The following is a 24,011-nucleotide window of genomic DNA, read 5'->3' as shown; positions in this document are numbered from 1 at the left end:
AATTTTTTTTTCAATTGTCTCGAAGTCTCGAATAACTAGTATGTATTATAAATATAAAAGTGTATTTTAGGAACGGGAAAAGGGAAGAAAAATAACCATAAAGAAAAAATTATAGCTATATTTATGTGCGCAGATAACTTTTCGCCCCTGTATTAGAAAAACTGCTCTTTTTTGCGGAAAAAATGCTGCAAGAGTACTAGGTTTTCTCGAAAGTGTTACCGCCACAGAAAAGCACTACCCATTTCAAGTGTAGTTTTTGATCAGAAACAACTGTTTGAACAGCTGTTTTTTTTATCAAAAACAGCTGTTTTCTGTTTTTGGCAAAAAACAGATCAGGAACAGAAACAGGTCTTCTGTTTTTTGTTGACCTATTCTGTTTCTGTTCTGTTTTATTCAAGCCTTGTTTATTTTTTTTCTGTTTGTTCAAAAAACAGAACAGTGCCCATGCTTATTTAGGACCCCCCCCCCAAAAAAAAAAAATGACGCCATGATTATTTTTTGCAACACATGAAGAAGAACCGGCAGATCTGCTATCGTACTTTACCTCAGATCAGCTAATCATTTCTACGTCAGTTTTATTCAAACAAAGCTAAACAATATAACAAGTGATGCTTGTTGAAAGGCACAAAAGTTTAACAATAAGTCATAACAAAGCTTATCAACTAAATAATATCAGAGACGCACGAATAGCGCCATGCATTCAAATTGACCAACTCCATATTTTGTTTTAGATTTTAGACTCGAACAGCCTGAACAAGGATTACTACGCTGAAAAACCAAAAACAAAACAAAAAACACTTACTTTAGCCATTGATTGAAAAAAAAATATTCCAGGCCCATTTGACAATTTCCATAATAAATTCATCTGAATACATTCTTAATGCTCAATTAAAAAAGAAAGAAAACACAAATTATTTTTTAAAATAAGATCAAAACTAGCAATAACTTTATGAACACTTGTAAATTACTTAATGTTACATGAACTTGACAACTAAATCATTAGTTGTCAGTTCGACTTAATGTTGGCACTGATTCTTTTTAAAATTTATTAAAATTGGCATTCATCTGATTAATTATATCTCTGATCGTACAAGAACAGAAATAAATAAGAAGCAAAAAGCAGAAGAATAAACCAACCAAGAACTTTAAGATAGAAATCAATCCGTGTCCTCGAATAAGGGAACTCGATAGTTACAAAACACATATAAAACAACTAAACTAAGCAGCGACTTATAAAAGTATTTAGGCATCACAACCGTTTGTATTTTCTTATGCTAAAATGGTTCCACCTAACTTTCTAAAATCCTGTGATTTTTTTTTTGTAAAATTGGGCGTCTTTTTCTTTTTCAGAGATATCCATTTATATTGAAGAAATGATTTAAAAAAGAACTTCGAGGGCCCGGTGGCATCTTCATGGCGGCATCTAAATATTCAAAATGGCAATAATGATGCATATTTTAATTTTTTGGTGAAAATAAACTATGCTCAACATTTAGGTTTGATTAAAAAAGTCTTGTCATAGTAACAATTACTTCAAAATCAAGCTTTTAATCAGTTTTTAGTTTGTCAAACTATTTCTATCAAGTGCTTTCAACTTTGACAGGTGCATTATAAAAAAAATTATATATTATGACAATCCAACACATTTACTTCATTTCATTTTAGAATCGAATATATAATATTATGCTGTAAAGATTTTCGAGAACCCCAAGAAGTAAGACTGGATGCCCTTAAAGGCCATTTTTTTATACCCTCTAAGGTCAATAAATAGTAATAATAATAAACAAAATTTCAGGTATCGAATTTCAAAGACACACGCTGTTTTTAAGACACCCTGAAATTTATCGGCCTACACATTTATGTCAACAAATACTAAACTGTCAACAATATACTAATGTCAACAACATATACTAAAGCTGTCAACAACAAATACTTTATGTCAACAAATATATATATATATATATATATATATATATATATATATATATATATATATATATATATATATATATATATATATATATATATATATATATATATATATATATATATATATATATAGTTTTCGAGAAAGAGTATGTGCAAACTAAATGTCGCAACTTTAGTATATTTTTTCTTCCGAGCACACATTAAAACCCAGAAAAACAAATTGAAAAATATGTAACATCAATTTAACGCATATATGCATTTTTTGGAGGGGGTGGGGGAGGGGGGTATACAATCCGAAAATGTAGACAAAAATGGACAAAGTATTCGGAATTTACACAACTTTTGGGTGAATCGTAACAATCTCAAGATCTCAGGGACCTAGCCGAGTAGTAGGCGTGCTAGACTTGAAATCCTTTGTCCGCGAGGAGAGGTTCGAGTCCTGGTGTCACTGATTATTTGGTTTGGACCGGGGGCCAATAGCGTGACTGTAAGCTCAGCCAGAGTCGACCCAGCTCTAAATAGGTACCTGGAGAAATCTGGGGAAGGAAAACAAGAAGGGTGAGCGAATGCATAGGATGGTCCTTAACTCCCCATTTCACTTCCTGGCTAAAGGGCCATGAAACGGTGGGGATTCAGCATCACCGGTAGGGACTGTTAAGTCCCAGTGCCATATTCTTTACCCTACCCATTGCATACAACGTGAAATATCCTAAGTGAAAGGGTATTTATTCCTTAGAACATGTTGTGCACTACAGGCGATGGAAAAAATATATATTAACTCAAAATAGTTTTGCTAAAATAATTTTTAAAGTAAAAGTGAAAAATTTACTATAGTTTTAAGTAAGAATACTTTACTAGCTGTTTTTAATCCTTGCAAGGCTTAATTATGCTAGTCTACATCTTTCGCCTCAACCCCGACTTACGCTCTTTTTCGGAGCAGTTGTCCAGTTTGATCTTAGTAGGGACCAAATGGTGACTACCTATACTTAATTTTGCGAAACCTGCCGCACATTTGCCACATCAATTATGCTGATTTTCTTGCTCGCCCATCTTATGACCATTTTTGACAGATATTTGTGCAAATTTTCTTCACTAATTCGGTGCCAAAATCGAATAAAATATCAGTAATTGGTTGCTAAATAACAGAAATATAACCTAACACAAGCTTGTACTGGACAACGTGTACACTGTCTTTGAGCTTAAATGGCCCTTTCTTTATTCTTTCATATTTTGAAGGTTGAAGAATCAACTGAATATGGTTTTCCCAACAAAAAAGCCACAACTCATTAAAAAATACTATTTAAAATCAATCAGAAATAAGATGCATTTTATGCGGGTAAGATAGATGACAGAAATAGAATTCACATTGCCAACTGTCATATTTATTGAGATATGTCTTTTAAGCCTAGAAGGGCAATGTACTAAAACCTGAAATCACGTCAGTAATGCCCATGTCTACTAACACCATTAAAATACAGATTACCAAAAAACAAATTTCAAAAGATACAGCTTTTACGGCAAAGAAGGTAGTTTAACGGGACATGAAATTGCCTCATTTATTGTTGAAGACTGATTTTCAGGAATTCCTTATATTCTTACAATGTCAGGCAAGACAGGCTGGCCTATGTTGGGTCATTGAATAGTTCTCCCAATTTAGTTAAGTTTATCACATATTCATTTTTACAGTCTAATGTAATTTTTTTAAAGGTGTCAAATTAAAGTATGGAAAACCTTGCCAGCCTTATTAAAAGCTGAGTCTGTATGCAAGAAGTCAGCATAAATTTCTTAGATCACATACATTTTGGAAAGGTGCATGACCGTAACTATTTTCATGAAACTAAACTTTTTTTTGGCTCTACTCCGCCTTCAACTTTCCGCATATAAACAACCAATCTTGAAAAGCAACGTTTCCTAATTGCATATAAGGCAAGGCTCAGGCCTATTCAGACAGTTCACAGGAAATAAATTAGGCACACTAAAGCTAAAAACAACCACTAAATCTACCCTTCAAATAATACAACTAATTCCCAATAACGGAATGCTTATTTCTGCTGCAGTATTCCAAAGTTTAATCTAAGCTGCTCCAAGAATACAAAAGTCAGAATTGTATGTGGTCCTAGACGAACAAACGCAGGAACAAATCCCTAAAAAATAAAGATGAAAAAAAAGTTAAAAGTTTTCAATAAGCATAGTCGATAAAGATCATGCCCTGGGGAAAAAATTATTCGAGAACCTCCTTCCACACGTGTTTAGGGTAAGAACCCGTTCTCTGGAAAAAAAAAATCTTTCTTTGACATTAAAAGAAAAAATATTAGAGACAGGCGAATGAGACCTGTCTCTATTTCTATTTCGTTTATGAATAAATATTAGAATTTAATCATACAAGATTGAACCGATGGTGAACTATTGGCCATAGAATACAAGATTTAACTGTTTATAAAGCCATTAATTATAAAAATATAGACTAAGAATTAAAAACTTAATTGGTTTTGTGCATGCCAAAAAGAGATGGTAAAACACATACGTCCTGTGGATGGTTTATCTCCCAACCAAAGTTTTATTAAAAAATAAAAAAAGAATAGAGATATTAAATAGGTAAAAAAAAATATTCCTCGTCACAATGTGCACACACGCTCAGCCCCCTAAATTTATTCCCAAAAATCCTTCAAAATTCAACCATGTTTTTATATAGGTTAAAAAAAAAAAAAAAAAAAAAAAAATGATTTAAGGAAAATATTGGAGCAGTTGATCTTGAAGGAAAACTGAACGATGTTTTGACAGTGTGAAAGATGACCGACGTAGATTTAAAAATCTTGTCATTAGAAGTTAGTACTAGTAACCGTGTTTCTCCCGTGATATCTCACTTTAATGGTTTCTTGTGGATTCTATACAAGCTTTTCTTTTGCATTTTAGTTGGAATTTTCATGGATATTCTGTTTAACCCTTTAGGTTTTGGTGCAAAAGTAATTTTTAGGAAAAAAAATTATCCCCAGAGGAAACCTTTCGGAAAGTTTAAAATTCACTTGAAAATTCAGATGATTCAACAATCCAGACGAATACGGTACATTTAATGGATTTACGTTTTTAGTAATTTTTGTTTCTAGTGCGTGAATTTTTGGAGGATTTGTCTTGCGAATTTTCTTTTCTTGGGCTATTGGAAAGCCAGAAGAGGCATAAATATCTTATAATCCTTACGGTAATCTTAGTTACCTTGTATTTATTGTGAATAAAATGCTGTCTTAATTATTTGAATTAATACAATGCCAGTAGATTAGTAACATCAACAAGAAGAAATTGTAACAAACCTTGAAAAATCCAAGAGGCCCAAGTCTACCAGTGTATCGAACTATATGCCAGACTCCCTAAAAATTCAGAAAGAAATTAATAAATTTGAGCTCACCACATCAATACTTCAGACACATCAATAATCTATAGAGACGAAACGAATTATGCCGTTGAAAATAGAGCAATACTCTGCACAGTCAGTTTGATTTCTACTACAACTTATAATAAACAGCTGCGCCCGCGCCAAAACAGCTGCGCCCGCTCCTCCTCCAGCCCAATTTATTCGAAGCTTCAGTCTTAACCCCCCCCCCCCCTAAAGAAGTTATAATTTTCTTTAAATCCTTCCTTATGAAATCTCCCCACTCCATTCAGGGACAACCTGTTTTTCGTTTGGCCCCAGACGGATGAGCAAAAAGCACAATCTTTAGCAGTTTTTCATCCTTCGCGGTATAAGTATGTATGAACAGTGGCGAAAAGTCATATACTCTCCATTAAATATTTTTGACACACATCAATCTAGACCTCCCTTCATGACTCCACCTTCACGCACATGACAAATGTTTAGTGCAATACGACGGGGTTATGGGAAACTATTGCTGTGACGCAGACGGATTTCCGTTCCCTAGCCCTTTAATCCGTATTTTTTTCTGAAGAAACTTTTCGCTACTCATCATATATACTTATACTGTGGTCCTTCATCCCTAAAAAGTGTCCCAGCCATTTCAACCTTGATTTCATATTAGCCCTGAAAGGAAAATCGAATCACATTTTTGTAGAGCTTGTTGTTTGACATACAGTCGATCGAACGGAACCTAGAAATATCCGTAGATAGTTTGATATCAAGTGCTCAACACGTAAACAATCACAGAAGAATACTGAATTAGTGCTTTTCAATTATACAATTGTCAAAACAAATAAAAATCAGAAATGTACTTCCCTTGCCGATTTTTACCAATGATGAGCTAATGAAGTTCCTCATACGATTTCACAAAGTATAAATGGATGGAAAATTTTCAGAACAGTGTGAGAAGAGTTACTTTTTTCTATTTCTTTTTTTTAGAGTGATATCGTGAGGAAAATGAAATTCCGGGTACGAGATTTTCTTCCTCTAATTTGGCATTCGATTTGCAAAAAGAAAGAAAGAACAAAGATATTAAGGTAATAATCAATATTTTTTTTAAATATTTGTTCAGAAATTCTCGCGAAATAGATTACGTTTTACAATTAATTCCAATGAATGCATCACTGCCCTTGCTTCTTTTTTTTCCATTTATTTCCATTTGCATAGCTAGAGCGTTATTTAAAAGTTATCCAGAGCAGTCATTTAGGATGTGACTCATTTGGATCTGCATGCAGCAGATGTTGTATACAACAAAACATGTTACTGCAACTTTGCATCTGGCAAGAACCTCCCTTTGAAACATGCAGGAAGACTGACGACTCGAAAAAAGGAAGAGAGGTTGGAAAGTAAACATGAATCAAAAGCAAGCATAGGAAGAGGTGATGTAGTTTCTTGAAGCGAATGATGACAAACAGTTAACAGTTCGCGATTTGGAAAACATGATTAGCGAGTTTCTCGGTGATTCGGAAGAGCCTGTGTATAGCCAATTTTACATGAAGAAGCTCGCCAAGGAGAGGTTTGTTGATGGAGTAGTGATTGTAGAGGCCGGCGGTAAGGCTAGTGTTCTCACATTAAGGCCCACGGCTCATACTATACTGCGAAACTTTAACGCACAACCCAATAATAGCGACGAAAACCAGATGAAAATGAACAGTATTATTGCGGCTGCTGAGCTATTGAAGAGCGACATAAAATGTATCACTCAACATATGACTGAGTATGTTAAGACGGACAACCTGAAAAATCTCGAAGAAAATTTGAACTACCTGCCACAGACTCTGAAGTTCTTCCTGGAGAACTTGTCCGTGGACAAACATGCTAAAATGAAAATAGCTGCAATTGGTCAAAGCATCATGCAAGCCACTCAACCTAGGGCCATTAAATTTCCTCTTCCAGAATCGAAAATTCGATCTTCCAGAAAATTCAGAAAGAAATTAATAAATTTGAGCTCACCACATCAATACTTCAGACACATCAATAATCTATAGAGACGAAACGAATTATGCCGTTGAAAATAGAGCAATACTCTGCACAGTCAGTTTGATTTCTACTACAACTTATAATAAACAGCTGCGCCCGCGCCAAAACAGCTGCGCCCGCTCCTCCTCCAGCCCAATTTCTTCGAAGCTTCAGTCTTAACCCCCCCCCCCTAAAGAAGTTCTAATTTTCTTTAAATCCTTCCTTATGAAATCTCCCCACTCCATTCAGGGACAACCTGTTTTTCGTTTGGCCCCAGACGGATGAGCAAAAAGCACAATCTTTAGCAGTTTTTCATCCTTCGCGGTATAAGTATGTATGAACAGTGGCGAAAAGTCATATACTCTCCATTAAATATTTTTGACACACATCAATCTAGACCTCCCTTCATGACTCCACCTTCACGCACATGACAAATGTTTAGTGCAATACGACGGGGTTATGGGAAACTATTGCTGTGACGCAGACGGATTTCCGTTCCCTAGCCCTTTAATCCGTATTTTTTTCTGAAGAAACTTTTCGCTACTCATCATATATACTTATACTGTGGTCCTTCATCCCTAAAAAGTGTCCCAGCCATTTCAACCTTGATTTCATATTAGCCCTGAAAGGAAAATCGAATCACATTTTTGTAGAGCTTGTTGTTTGACATACAGTCGATCGAACGGAACCTAGAAATATCCGTAGATAGTTTGATATCAAGTGCTCAACACGTAAACAATCACAGAAGAATACTGAATTAGTGCTTTTCAATTATACAATTGTCAAAACAAATAAAAATCAGAAATGTACTTCCCTTGCCGATTTTTACCAATGATGAGCTAATGAAGTTCCTCATACGATTTCACAAAGTATAAATGGATGGAAAATTTTCAGAACAGTGTGAGAAGAGTTACTTTTTTCTATTTCTTTTTTTTAGAGTGATATCGTGAGGAAAATGAAATTCCGGGTACGAGATTTTCTTCCTCTAATTTGGCATTCGATTTGCAAAAAGAAAGAAAGAACAAAGATATTAAGGTAATAATCAATATTTTTTTTAAATATTTGTTCAGAAATTCTCGCGAAATAGATTACGTTTTACAATTAATTCCAATGAATGCATCACTGCCCTTGCTTCTTTTTTTTCCATTTATTTCCATTTGCATAGCTAGAGCGTTATTTAAAAGTTATCCAGAGCAGTCATTTAGGATGTGACTCATTTGGATCTGCATGCAGCAGATGTTGTATACCATAAAACATGTTACTGCAACTTTGCATCTGACAAGAGCCTCCTTTGAAACATGTAGGAAGACTGACGACTCGAAAAAAGGAAGGGTAGGAAAGTAAACATGAATCAAAAGCAAGCATATGAAGAGGTGATGCAGTTTCTTGAAGCGAATGATGACAAACAGTTAACAGTTCGCGATTTGGAAAACATGATTAGCGAGTTTCTCGGTGATTCGAAAGAACCTGTGTATAGCCAATTTTACATGAAGAAGCTCGTCAAGGAGAGGGTTGGTGATGGAGTAGTGATTGCAGAGACCGACGGTAAGGCTAGTATTGTCATATAAAGGCCCATGACTCATGCTATATTGCGAAACTTTAACGCACAACCCAATGACAGCGACGAAAACCAGAAGAAAATGAACAGTATTATTGCGGCTGCTGAGCTATTGAAGAGCGACATAAAATGTATCACTCAACATATGACTGAGTATGTTAAGACGGACAACCTGAAAAATCTCGAAGAAAATTTGAACTACCTGCCACAGACTCTGAAGTTCTTCCTGGAGAACTTGTCCGTGGACAAACATGCTAAAATGAAAATAGCTGCAATTGGTCAAAGCATCATGCAAGCCACTCAACCTAGGGCCATTAAATTTCCTCTTCCAGAATCGCCGGACTATTCCTAGGTTCAGTTTCTACAAAAGAAGACATCAGAAAAGTTGGAGAGAAGGCCATGCTTATCTCGCTTAAGGCTGCAGAAAATGAAACAAGTCTTGACCAGGTCCACTACAGGAAATTCCTTGAAAAAGTTGGAAGTTCTGGGAAGTATGTAGAGGGAAAAACGCTCGCACCAACAAGCGATGTTTGCAAGTATCATTCGCATCGAGCATACTTCCAAGTACAATCGTGGAAAAATGTTGAGTGTTGATTGAATCCTTTGGAGTATGGCTGGGTTGTGCGGAAAGGAGAATTACGAGTTGTGCATTCAGATTGATCACCGGCACCGCCTTCCCTTCTTTCAGTTTTTCACTGTAATTGCAAGAGCGAGTGTTCAACGCTGCGATGTTCTTGCAAAAAGTATGGATTAAAATGTGCTTGGGCTTGTGGCAATTGTAAAGGAACATACTGTTCTAACTGCGAAACACCTGGTGCCGGAAACCTTGAAGACGATGGTAGTGAAGAAGAAGACTAAATTTTTGAATAGCTTTGCCACTATCTAATGAATCTCTGTGTTACTGTGATTTTTATCTGCCTTATTTAATTGATCTCTGTGTTGCATTATATCCGAGTATATTGATCTCTTTTTTGGAACTAGTGTTTTGTCTCAGCAGTCTCAGCTAAGGGAAGATCTTTGACAGAATGTTTTTTTTTGTTGCTGCCAAATATCCCCTCCTCCTCCTCATTCTTACTCACTTTCACAAAACAGCTTTTCACAAAGCTTTAAGCCCCAAACAATTTTTTTGACTTTAAACATTTAGTTTCAAGTTCATCAGCACAAAAAGAGCGTAGAAATGAAATATATAATCACATTTGTTGGTATTTTCTCAATCAACATTTTTTGCCTCAGCCTCAAATTCAACCTAAAAAAACTCAAATTTGTGAAAGAACTAGAGCGGTAAGTTTTTTGGATTCGGAATCAGCACATATTTTTTGGTCGGGTAGTGAATGAATCTTTTGTATAGCAATTTGTTTGAGGTTGACCCTTTTTTTTCACAAATTTCCTAGAACCTCCTCCCCCCCACCCTCTCTCTCTCTCTCAACTCTTTCAGCGCTAAACAATTCTTTTTACTTTAAACATTTAATTTTATGTTCATCAGCAAAAAAATACTGTAGAAATGATATATCTAATCACATTTACTGGTATTTTACTCAATCAACAATTTTTGCCTCAACCTCAAAAAACTGAAATCTGTGAAAGAGCTAGAGCGGTAAGTTTTTCGGATTCGGAATCAACACATTTTTTTGGGTCGGGTAGTTAAAGAATCATTTGTATAGCAATTTATTTGAGGTTGACCCCTTTTTTTACAATTTTCCTAGACTTTGTAAAGCCACAAAAACCCGTTTTCAAGGTCATGAAAAAAAGAAAGAAAACATACAGTCAATAAGTCTCATTTCAAAACAAAAAATGCCCAAAAGAGACTGTTAAATGGATGAAGGTGTTACCATCACGAATTCAGAATAGCGCAAATTTTTGATTTACTCCTGGGTTTACTACTCTAAACTAAGGAGAGCTTTCTTAACATTATTCCTACTCCTGATTTAGCTTATAGAAATATTTTACATCGTTGCCATATATCTCGTTAGGCCATTATTCTGAATTAACATTATACTGTGATTATATGGTAATCGCTAATCATTCAAAGGGACCTGACTGAAGAGCATGAGAAACTTATTTGGTGCCTCAACATGGTTTCGAATGAATTAAAAATAACAGTCTGGTGTCACCTACCAGAACTAAGACAAAGAAAATAAGCTCAATTTTCATATACTAAAATTTGAATTTCAATTAAAATTACAATGTTATTTTAATTAACAGGAGATTCTGTAAAAGCAGGCAATTTTTATTAATTATAAAATAGTCAGGAGAAAATTAGCATGCCGAACAGTGTATCCAATTTCCTCCAAACATTGTGAAACTGTATTGTATTCTAAAATCATGATGATATTCTAAACATAAGTACATTACTATATTCTAAGCATATTTTAAAAACATATTCTTGGCTCTATATTCAGTTTTCCCCAAACATGTCATATAAGCAGGCAATTTTTTATTAATTATAAAATAGTCAAGAGAAAATTCGCATGCCGAACAGTGTATCCAATTTCCTCCAAACATTGTGAAACTGTATTGTTTTCTAAAATCATGATGATATTCTAAACATAAGTACATTACTATATTCTAAGCATATTTTAAAAACATATTCTTATCTCTATATTCAGTTTTCTCCAAACATGTCTTATAGCTATAGTCCGTAGAATAATTGTGCATATATTAAGATTTCAAAATATCAACTCGTCCATGCCATATAATAAACAATAATAATAATAACAAAATATAATAATAATAATAAAAATAATAATAAATCAGTCAAACGTAGCTTCCGAGCTTTGGGTGCGCACGTTTCACAACAACTCTTTACAATACCAACACAAAACCAACGTCCTCGCATAATTGTCACATATACCTCCACCAAGATTTGACCTATCAAATTTAGAGCTTTATGCTAAAGTGATGAAATATCTAACTTCAATATTTTTTTACATACACTTGATTGTCTCTATCAAGCTTTATCTGGAATACGTATTGAAATTGAATAGCAGTTGCAAACCAAGAATCGATTGAAGTGATGGTAAACCTCAAACCAGAGACATTGCCACAAGGAACATTGCTATGAAGGGGGCACCGGATTTCCCAGCATTGGTTAGAAAACGATCAGAAATTAAATAAAAAAAAACTTTTTTCAACTGAAAGTAAAGAGCAACATCAAAACTCAAAACGAATATAAATTATTACGTATATGATTGGGTTCGCCCCCAAGCCAATACCTCGCTCTTTCCGCTAAAGTTTTTTTTAGTACTTTCATAAGAGCTATTTGTTCTGATTGACGGTCTTTGTGATTAAGGGGTCATTCTTAAAGAATTGGAACAAAATTTGAACTTTAGAGTAAAGAGCGAGGTATTGACTACGGGGCGAACTCCCTAGTACACGTAATAAAAATATACTAACATAGAAGTTCGTTACGTAAGTAACGTATATTTATTACTAATAAAAATATTCGTAAATAAAATTAAACAACTTTCAAGAAAGCCATTTAACCAAAAAAAGTAAAATTAATATGCGAATTTCGTTTCAATTATTAATGCACTGTGAGGCAAAATCAAAACCTGCATTAATTCAAGAACGTTCAGAAATTAAATAAAAAAAAACAAGTTTTTTTTAAACTGAAAGTAAGGAGCGACATTAAAACTTAAAACGAACAGAAATTATTCCGTATATGAAAGGGGCTGTTGCCCCGATCTTTACGCTAAAGTTCGACTCTTTCTCACAACTTTATTTTTTAAAACAATAAAAAACTTTAGCGCAAAGAGCGAGGCATTGAGGAGGGGACAGCCCCTTTCATATACGGAATAATTTCTGTTCGTTTCAAGTTTTAATGTAGCTCCTTACTTTCAGTTTTTTTTTTATTTTATTTAATTTCTGAAAGTTTTATATTTTTAACACAAAGTTTGCCTAATTTCATCAAAGGTCAGTGCCCTTAGGAGGAAGGAGTGGAATTATCCCCCGAAAGACAACCCCCCCCCCCCGCCCCTACCGGGACACAGTTTAGAATACGGATGTATTTCTAGAACTTCTATATATCTGACTCAAGTACTTTCTAAGATAAAACGAATTCACCATCTAAGATTGTTGTCTAAATTTTCAACACTAAATAACCATAAGACATTACGCATTAAAATTAATTTTATTAAAGCTCCTTTTTCTGATCATAATAACTGGAAAGTGATTTATACTGAAATTATTTTGAAGCTTTTCTTCAGTTACGAATGGTTTTGATCTTTTCAAGTCTGAAAAAGACTTTCAATACAAAGTATAGCCTATCAGATTAGAGGCATAGACTTGATTGCAATAATAAGCCAAGAATTTGTTTTGATCTTTTCAAATCCGAAAGACTTTTTCAATTCAACTTGCCGCTGAAGTTTCAGATTAGATGTACGGCAATATCTATATTTTAAAGCAATAGGACATTTAATTGCAACTTCTAAATCCGGCCAGAAATTCAAGATGCGACAATTATGCAGGTCTCTGCCCATATATTTTCAAAACTTACCGTAAATTCACCCGGCTTGGCATTCATTGCCCTTGTTTTAACAACATCTAGTGGTTGAGTTATTGCAGTTGCAATTGTGCCCTAGAAAAGAAATATGTCACAGTAACAAACATACCCACATGCAATAAGAGGTCGAGCGTATGTGCAGTTTTCTAGACTGAGATTGGAATCAAAACTACTTTCTCACCATACGAGTAATACTACTACTACTACTAACAACTCACTGCAGCACCAAGCCACCTGAGACAAAAAGAGCCACGCACACTCCTCCATCCCAATCTATTCAAAGCCTCCCTCTTTACAGCATCCCAAGAAGTTCTCATTTCCCTTAAATCTTTACTTAATCCACTCTCGCCCCATTCGAGGACGACTTGCTTTTCGCTTGGCCCTAGACGGTTGGCCAACAATGACTATCTTTGGCAATCTGCCATTCTCTCCACAAGATTCACAATAAATATTTTGCTTCTGCATTCGAATTTCAAAGTTTAGAATCAGACTGTCAATTAAAATAACTGACAAATTCAAAGTTTCCGCTAAGCCTCTTCCCCTTAATTTCAATGAAAATTCATGCAAATCAAAACATTAGAACAACTTTTTGAGAAAATAGTAAAATCATACTCGTTTGTGATTTTTTGGATACAATTTTTACAGACGTTGTAAGTTCATACAGAAGATATATAATATAATGAGGATCAACAACGTTCACAAACAAGACCCAAACTCGTGGGCACCTTATGGTTTCCTACATGCTCCTATAATTTTATTTTTAATTAAATAGTTTTATGACGTTCAACTAATTCGATCCCCATCCCTCGGATATCAATTTGTTGGTACCTGTACGGTGGGAAACGGTTTCACAATTATCAAAAAGACAAAAATAAAACCAAGCAATCCATTAAGTCATCAGCTTTGATGACAAGTACAGGCAAGATTCGCTAAAAAAAGATCGTGCACTTTTACAAAAACTCAGCAAAAGTACAAAATAGATCAAACACAATCAAATACTACTACTACTAACAACAACTCACCGCAGTACTAAGCCGCCTGAGCAACACAGCTACGCAGGCTCCTCCTCCATCCCATTCTATTAAGAGCCTACCTCTTTACACCCTCCCAGGAAGTTCCCAGTTCCTTTAAATCTCTTTTATGACGTCCTCCCACCCCAGACGAGGACGACCTGCTTTCCCTTTAGCCCTAGACGGTTGGTCAAAAAGAACAATCTTCAGCAATCTATCATCCTTCATCCGCACAACGTGCCATAGCCACCTCAACCTTTCTTTCATTATAGCCCTAGAGAACGGTATTGAACCACACTTTCCTTACAGCCTACTGTTCGAAATACGATCAGTCAACCAGGTAGCCAGAACAATCCGTAAGCAATTTCAATGAAAAACATCTAGCAAATCTTCATCCGCTTTTCGGAGCGCCCATGCTTCAGAGCTATACCTGACCACTGTCATCACTATAGCTTCTAATATTCTAATCTTGGTTTGTAGACTTCTCTTCCTATTCTTCCAAACTTTTTTAACTGTAAAAAACAACCCTGAGCCTTGGGTATTCTACTCTTAACATCTTCATTGCCCCTACCGTCTTTACTAATGATACTACCAAGGTTACTGAAACTGCTCACCTGATCAACCTTTCATTACCCAACGTCCCCTTTTCATCTTCATTTATTCCTAGCCTTAGTGACTTCGTCTTCTTAACATTAATTTTCAAACCCATTCTAGTACCCTGAAATCGCAAAACCTCTAAAAGTTCATTCATTTTGCTAACACTATCATCTAGGATGCTTGAATCATCAGCATAATCTTAGTCCAGGAGACTTTTTCCTCCCAATTTGATTCCGTGGTCTCCTATTGCCTTTCCTGTGCTCCTTAAGACAAAGTCAGTCAAAATAATTCATATAAAGGGGGATAGAACACAACCCTGCTTAACTCCTGATTTAATGCAAAACCAGCTGCTAACCTTATTTCCTACCTTAACCCCAGCAGTGTTATTTTCATATGTTTCACTAATCACTTGAAGGTATTTGTCGGTTATGCCATACAAGGATAAGACCATCGATAAAAGTCATATGCCATTTAAACCAAACACTTTTCTGTAGTCTACAAAACTAAGGACTAAAGGTCTTTGATAATTAAGACATTTCTCAATTACTTACCTCAGAGGGAAAATTTGTCCGAAACATCCTCTACCTTTTCTAAAACCGCACTGTTCTTCTCTTAAAACTTCCAAACTAAACAAATAGCAATGGGCATGCAAAGAATATTGTAAATGATTTGAACTGTGTAAGGAGAAGAACAAGCACCACACAAGAAGTAGTGGAAGAACCACACACCCTTGAGTTATTCATGCCACCTTTACCTGATCATTGGGAGGCAAAGGATTTTTAAACGAAATAAAAGGAACTACCACATTTATAGTTAAAAAAAACCGTCTACAGAAGAATACCATTTTACTCATCCACCTAGAATAAAATATGAAACCTTCAGAGTTTAATTTGACCTAGTCCATAAAACACAGAGCTCAGAAAATGAAAAAAAGGGACATCAGTTTGGTTTTGATTTTAATGGAAAAATTACCTGGTGGGGAAAATAGGATGTATTTTTTTGATGCTTACCCATGTGACTGAACATCAAGCTCGATGGCGTAGTCTTTGTAAGTAGAAGAACCACATCCTGTTTAATAAAAATTGCATAAAATTTTATCTATGCCTCAAACAAGATCGCATAAGCAACTTTTATATTTATTCAGCAGATATTCGTAGATAAATTAGTTGGCCAAGAACTTTTGGTTCATAGCTTTGAAACTAATATTCATCTTTGCAAAAATATGGGAAAGACACAACACATAAGAAAACCGCAAGTCTAATAATGCGTCCTCAAGAATGCAAACTCCATAATTATGTTATGACTTGTGACGCCAATGTATTGTTTTGGTGTCAGCCGGTGGTATGACTTTATGTCTCAAAATTGAACTTCAAACGGACTAATGCGTTTTCAGGTACTCTTAATCATGAATTCTTCCAAGAAATCTCAATCTTATTCAGTAGCTTCGTGTCTTTGAATATTTTGGCTCTCCACAGTCTAGTAGCAATCATCCAAAAACCAATTATGTTGTTTCTTTTTTGGCTAAGAAAGCGTAAGTTTTCTAAGTGGACTTTGTTCACTGCAAAGAAGAGCAACTACAATTATACGTGGGATAAAATTTCCCTCAAATGTCCAATGACTGTGCTAGAAAGCAGCAAAATTTCCAAAGATTTTAAATATACTATAGGGCTTGTATTGTTCTTTAGTTTATCCCTATTTGTACGCTATACTGCAGTTACCTGTTTTTCTTTAAAGTATATAGGGGCTGAAACACGCAGGAAAGCATTAAATAACGTTTAATAGTTGCGGGGCGATTAGCAGTAGGCTAATCGAGGACAAAAACGCAAAATTTAATTAGAATACACAATTATAAGCAGATTACTACCAAAGCTACTGGAAAGCAAAAGTTGACGAGTCAGCTTAATTCATAAATAAATGGAAAGCAAGGCCCTGTAACAGAAAGATCTTCAGACAAAAACAAAATCGAACAAGAAAAAAAAGCAGAGGGGAAAACCAGAGAGAAATTACCAGAAAAGATAGGATTTTCTTTTGAAAATTTAAAAATTAAGGGATTCCGATTGCCTGAAAATATATTATAGGCCCCAATTCAAGAACCGATAAGCGCAAAAGTTGATTTCTAAAACTGTAGTAACTTAATAGTACAAGCTAGGATGGAGAATTTTTGTTCTATCTTGTTGGCTTGATACCAACTATTTGAAGTTGTTTTGCATTTTGTCCTATGCTTTTAATTTTCAAGCTTTTCAATCAGTTTTGGAAAATAACAAAATTAGCTCCTCCTCCTGCCAAAAAGTGTGAGCGCATCGTTATCAAGGAGAAGCCAGCCTTAGGTTATTGGTTTGGATAAAATGTCAAAAGCCCATAACCACTTTTCGATTGTGACTTCAAAAGAAATTTTGAAACTGGACAATTTTTTACCAATTCTTTATTACGTTTTCTGTCTTACTTTGTATGTAGCTCCTTCAATGGATTTATAAACACCCATTAGTCTAATTGATCCCAATGTTTCCAAGCAAATCCAGATCTGCTGTAAGTCTATTTTCAGAGGAAATAAATTGGGTACCCCCCACCCAAAAAAAAACAAACGATTTTGGTAAACCTCTTCCACTTTTTTTGGTAGATTTTCCGATTAATGTAATAAATATAAATATCTTTAGAATCCGAATTTTAGCTTGGAACCAAATATAACATTCACTTTGGTCGGAAATTACTTTACCCCTCCCCCTAATGTGCAAATATACGGACTGAACTTTCCGTAAGTCCCCCTTTTTTTAATTAATTTAAAAAACTTTCCACAAAATAAGTTTTTCAAAGAAAAATAAAGAACTCCATTAAACCAAAAATGAGCAAAACTAAAATCAATAAATAAGTGAAACTCAAATGAACAGAAATTACAATAAATAACCAAGTCAAACTCAAAACGAGCAGAAATTAACATGAGTAGGACTCAAAACAAATGAATGTGCATTGTCAGTTTAATATACATATACTGATATTTAGTAATCAAAATGTTAATATTATTTGACTTATTGAAGTTATAAAAATAAAGACATTTATATTTTTTCAGTAAAGTGTAAGTTATGTTCTGGCCTTGGGAAGGAATAGGGGTTTTGAGTCCAACTCATGTTAATTTCTGCTCGTTTTTAGTTTGACTCGGTTATTTATTGTAATTTTTTATTCGTTTTGGGTTTTATCTACTTATCGATGCTGATTTGTGGTAGTTTCACGCTTCGTATATTATTGATTTTATTTTTGCTCATTTTTGGTTTAATGGAGTTCTTTACTTTTCTTTTAAAAACTTGCTTTGTGGAAAAAGTTTTTTTTATTAATTTCTGTTCGTTTTACATCGACATAGTCTTTTCAGGGAAAAAGAAAATAACTCTTTAAATCTTTTCGTTTTTTAAGACTATATAGTTTGGCCTGCTATTTGTATGCTGTAGAAAAATTTTCAGCAATTTTTAACAACATACATCCTTTTAAAATCCGGACACAAATAGTAGTGTTTAATTTAGTTTCATACCTCCTCTAGTTGACCTGAAGTAGAAAACTTGATACAACTCGCAAAAAAAAATCTGTTTACTTTCTTTGATAGCTTGGATACACTTACGCCATTTTGATTTTGTAAAATTTTAAGATCAGAAGTAGCCCCGAAAGTTAGAACATAATAACCTCAGTCGTTCTTGTGATACTGCTGAGATGCCTTATTCGGAATCAGCATTAACACAGTGCATTTTGATTTAATCTTAAGGCAACATTTAGTTTTTAAACATAATGGGAAAATGGGAGGGTGAGACTGCGAGGGGGAATACCTGCCCTCCAATCATTTTTGTCTATTAAAAAGGGCATTAGCCCTTTCTATTTTCAATCTAATGAGCCCTTTTCGGAGGTCCTAAGACAACTCCTTCGATACGAAGTGCCCTGATCTAAAAAAAAAAAAAAAAAAAAAAAAAAAAAAAAAAAAAAAAAAAAAAAAAAGGAAAAACATAATAATACATTGTACCTACACGATCTTAACTATAAAAATGTCAAGCCTTCCAATCACTTTCAACTATTAAAAAGGGCGATAGCCCTTAAAATTTCCAATTGAATGAGCCCCTTTTGAGTTTCTATGACAACGCTTTCTATAAACACCTTATATGCCCCCAGGGCATAAATTACAATCCTTGCCCTGAGGGCTGTGGGGGGGGGGGGAGATTGTCATCCTCAAAAACCTAATTTCCAGAACTTTCAACTATGTTAAACAAAATTACTATCTCAAAATATTGATTGGATGTGTATGGGAAAATGGTGGGCGTGAGAGGGGCGTTAGTTGCTCTCCAATCACTTTCAACTATTAAAAAAGCCACTAGCCCTTTCAATTTCCAATCGAATGAGCCCTTTTGAAGTTTCTACGACAGCGTTTTCAATAAAAAACCTTATATGTCCCCAGGGCATAACTTACAACCCTTACCCTGAGGGCCGGGGGTGTCACCCTCAAAGACCTAATTTCCAGAACGTGAAATTGCGTTGAACAAAATTACTATCTCAGAATTGTTATTGAATACGTTTTGGAAAATGTTGGACGTGACAGGGGAGTTCGTTACCCTCTAATCACTTTCGAATATTTCAAGGGGCACTAGCCCTATCAATTTCCAATAGAATGAGCCATTTTTGAAGTTTCTACGACAACACTTTCTATAAAAACCTTATATGCCCAGGGCACGACCTTATATGCCCAGGGCTACAACACTTGACCTAAGGGCTGCGAGGGGGTTGTCATCCTCTAAGACATAATTTCCGGACCTTTCAACTACGTTGAACAAAATTGCTTTCAAAACTTTGATTGGAAGTGTTTGGGGAAATGGTGGGCATAAGAGAAGGGTGACTTGCCATCCAATCACTTTAAACTATTAAAAAGGGCAGCAGCCGTTTCAATTTCCAATCGAATGATTCCTTTTTGAAGTTTCTACGACAAAGCTTTCTATAAAAAAAAAACCTTATATGCCCCCAGGGCATAACTTACAACCCTTGCCCTGAGGTCTGTGAGGGGAGTGTCATCCTCAAAAACATAATTTCCAGACTTTTTAACTACGTCGAACAAAATGACTATCTAAAAATTTGATTGGATGTCTTTGGGGAAATCGTGGGTGTGAGAGGGGTTTTAGTTATCCTCCAATCGCTTTGGACTATTAAAAAGGGCACAAGCCCTTCTAATTTCCAATCGAACGAGCCCTTTTAGAATTTTCTATAGCATCACTATCAATAAAACCTTATATGCCCCCAGGGCACAGCTTACAACCCTTGCCCCGAGGATTCTGAGGGGGTTACCATCCTCGAAGACCTAATTTCTAAGACTTTTAACTACGTTGAACAAAATGGCTATCTAAAAATTTTGATTGGATGTGTTTGGGAAAATGGGTGGCGTGAAAAGGGGATTAGTAGCTCTCACATAACTTTTACCTCTTAAAGAGGGCGCTAGCCCTTTGAATTTCCAGTCGAAAGAGCTCTTTTTCAAGTTTTTACGACAAAGCTTTCAATAAAAACCTTATATGCCCCCAGGGCATAACATACAACCCTTACCCTGTGGGCGATGGAGGGAGTTTCATCCTCTTAGATATAATTTCCGGACCTTTCCACTACTTTGAACAAAAATGCCAGCTCAAAATTTTAATTGGGTGTGTTTGGATAAATGGTGGGCGTGGAAGGGGTGTTAGTTGCCTCCCAATCACTTTCGACTATTAAAAAGGGCACTTGCCATTTCAATTTCTAATCCAATGAATCCTTTTTGAAGTTTCTACGACAACGCTTTTTATAAAAAACCTTATATGCCCCCAGGGCATAACTTACAACCCTTGCCCTGAGGGCTGTGGGGGGGGGGATTGTCATCCTCAAAGACAAAATTTCCAGAACTTTCAACTACGTTGAACAAAATAGCTATTTAAAAATTTTGATTGGAAGTGTTTGGGGAAAAAGTGGTCGTGAGAGGGGGGTTAGTTGCTCCAATCAATTTCGACTATTAAAAAGGACACTAGCCCTTTCAGTTTCCAATTGAATGAGCCTTTTCCGAATTTTCTATGACAACATTTTCTGTAAAAATCTTATATGCCCCCAGGGCATAACTAACAATTTTAACCCTGGGGGCTCTGGGGGGGGGGGGAGGTGTCATCCTCAAATACCTAATTTCCAAAACTTTCATATACGTTGAACAAAATGGCTATCTCAAAATTTTGATTGGATGTGTTTGGGGAAATGGTGGGTGTGAAAGGGGTTTTAGTTATCCTCCAATCGTTTTGGACTATTAAAAAGGGCACAAGCCCTTCTAATTTCCAATTGAACGAGCCCTTTTTGAATTTTCTACAGCATCACTATCAATAAAACCTTATATGCCCCCAGGGCACAGCTTACAACCCTTGCCCCGAGGATTGAGAGGGGGTTACCATCCTCGAAGACCTAATTTCTAAGACTTTTAACTACGTTGAACAAAATGGCTATCTAAAAATTTTGATTGGATGTGTTTGGGAAAAAGGTGGGCGTGAGAGGGGGGTTAGTTGCCCTCAAATAACTTTCGACTATTAAAGAGGGCGCTAGCCCTTTGAATTTCCAATCGAATGAGCCCTTTTTCAAGTTTCTACGACAAAGCTTTCAATAAAAACCTTATATGCCCCCAGGGAGTAACATACAACCCTTACCCTGTGGGCGATGGAGGGAGTTTCATCCTCTTACATTTAATTTCCAGAACTTTCCACTACTTTGAAGAAAATTGCCATCTAAAAATTTCGATTGAATGTGTTTGAATAAATGGTGGGCGTGGAAGGGGTGTTAGTTGCCTTCCAATAACTTTCGACTATTAATAAGGGCACTTGCCATTTCAATTTCCAATCAAATGAGCCCTTTTTGAAGTTTCTGCGACAACGCTTTCTATAAAAAACCTTATATGCCCCCAGGGCATAACTTACAACCCTTGCCCTGAGGGCTGATCCTCAAAGACCTAACTTCCAGAACTTTCAACTACGTTGAACAAAATGGCTATTTCAAAACGTGTTTGGGGAAAAAGTGGACGTCAGACGGGGGTTAGTTGCTAAATCAATTTCGACTATTAAAGAGGGCACTAGCCCTTTCAATTTTCAATCGAATGAGCTTTTTTTGAAGTTTCTACGACAATACTTTGTATAAAAATCTTATATGACCCCAGGGCATAACTTACAACCCTTGCCCTGAGGCCTGTTGGGGAGTGTCCTCCTCTAAAACATAATTTCTATCTGGAAATCAACTACTTTGAACAAAATGACTATCTCAAAATTTTGATTGGATGTGTTTGGATAAATGGTGGTCGTGGAAGGGGTGTTAGTTGCCTTCAAATCACTTTGGACTGTTAAAAAGGGCATTAGCCACTTGAATTTCCAATCGAACAAACCTTTTCCGAATTTTCGACGACAACGCTTTTGATAAAAACCTTATATGCCCCCAGGGCATAATTTACAACCTTTACCCTGCGGGCTGCGGGGAAGGGTCCTCCTCAAAAACAAAATTTCTATCTGGAAATCAAATACGATGAACAAAGTGGCTATCTCAAAGTTTTACTGAATGTGTTTGGGAAAATGGTGGACGCAGATAGGGGTTTAGTTGCCTTCCAGCACTTGCTGAATATTAAAAAGGGCACTAGCATCAATAATGTCCAATCAAATAGGCCCTTTTCGAATTTTTTACGACAACTTGTTCAATACGAAGTGCTCTAGCCTAAAGAAAAAAAAAAATAGATAAACATTGTGCCAATATCGTTCTTTACTTAGGCAGTGCTATTGCACTGCCTATGATTGATTAAACAGTTTGTCAAAATAATGAAAAATTCACGGTATATATTCAATTCGGGGCATATAATTGCACCCTGGGGGGCGGGGACAAAGTTCATTTCCGACGCAAGTGAATGTCATATTTGGAATGTTTTGCAAAAAAAAAAAAAAAAAAAAAAAAAAAAAAAAAAAAAAAAAAAAGCTGATTTTCACTATTTGTCTAAATATGAAGAAAAATTTCCGAACCTAAAAGCAATAGGAAAAAGTAAAAAATACCCCCGTATAGCCAACGATAAGAAAATAAATTAATAAAAAAAAATCAAACGAATTTACTTTTTCGCATTAGGCTTCAAAATTTTGGGATTATCAGACTGTACAATAGAATAAAGTTGGAAAGCTCCTATTTAATTTAAAAAGAAAGATTGTAATAAAATTGGAGTAAATGAATGCCATACAACGTTAAGTCTATATCGTAGCCTTTGTATAATCATACAGTTCAATTCTGGTAGACCCGAATTCTATCTAAAGTTGATGTTAGACAAAGAGCAAATAACTCGAATTCAGAACGTTAGCAGCCAGGTTACGCAAAAGTAGAAGACCGTCTATATCATAGGCAGCGCAATCGCGCTGCCTAAGTACAGAATGATGTTGGCACAATGTATTTTTTTTTTGGTTTTAGACCAGGGCACTTCGTATCGAAGGATTAGTCGTAGAAACTTTGAAAAGGGCTCTTTCGATTAGAAATTGGAGTTGCTAGTGCCCATCTTAATGTTGAAAATGATTGAAGGGCAACTAACCCCCCCTCTCACGCCCACCTTTCCCTCAAACACATCCAATCAAAAATTTGAGATAGTCATTTTGTTCAACGTAGTTGAAAGTTCTAAAAATTAGGTCTTTGAGGATGACCCCCCGCCCAAAGCCCTCAGGGCAAGGTGTTATAAGTTATGCCCCGGGGGCATATAAGGTTTTTTTAAAGAAAGCGTTGTCGTAGAAACTTCAAAAGAGGCTCATTCGGTTGGAAATTGAAATGGCTAGTGCCATTTTTAATAGTCAAAAGTGATTGGAAGGCAACTAACCCCCCTCTCACGCCCACCACTTTCCCAAACACATACGATCAAAATTTTGAGACAGCCATTTTTTAAACGTAGTTGCAAGTTTTGGAAATTATGTCTTTGAGGATGACAACCCCACACAGCCCTCAGGGCAAGGGTTGTAAGTTGTGCCCTGGGGGCATACGAGGTTTTTACAGAAAGCGTTGTCGTAAAACTTCAAAAAGGGCTCATTT

General features: G+C 35.7%; 1 protein-coding gene across 1 annotated transcript in view; it reads right to left on the bottom strand.

The window, feature by feature from the left end:
• Positions 1 to 2,042: 2,042 nt before the first annotated feature.
• Positions 2,043 to 24,011, bottom strand: part of Dic1 (Dicarboxylate carrier 1) — an 89,016-nt gene continuing 67,047 nt past the window's right edge. Inside the window, exons 5-7 of the mRNA XM_089103745.1 lie at positions 13,348 to 13,428; positions 5,235 to 5,291; positions 2,043 to 4,073 (exon numbers count right to left, since the gene is read on the bottom strand). Of these exons, the coding sequence (XP_088959871.1) occupies positions 3,972 to 4,073; positions 5,235 to 5,291; positions 13,348 to 13,428 (240 nt within the window). The 3' untranslated portion in view covers positions 2,043 to 3,971. The remainder of the gene's footprint in view (positions 4,074 to 5,234; positions 5,292 to 13,347; positions 13,429 to 24,011) is intronic.

The sequence above is a fragment of the Artemia sp. Qi Xiang Cuo genome, chromosome 17 (genome assembly GCF_049724085.1).
Source record: "Artemia sp. Qi Xiang Cuo chromosome 17, ASM4972408v1, whole genome shotgun sequence".
Classification (NCBI taxonomy): Eukaryota; Metazoa; Arthropoda; class Branchiopoda; order Anostraca; family Artemiidae; genus Artemia; species Artemia sp. Qi Xiang Cuo.
This window is presented reverse-complemented; position numbering and strand designations above follow the sequence as displayed.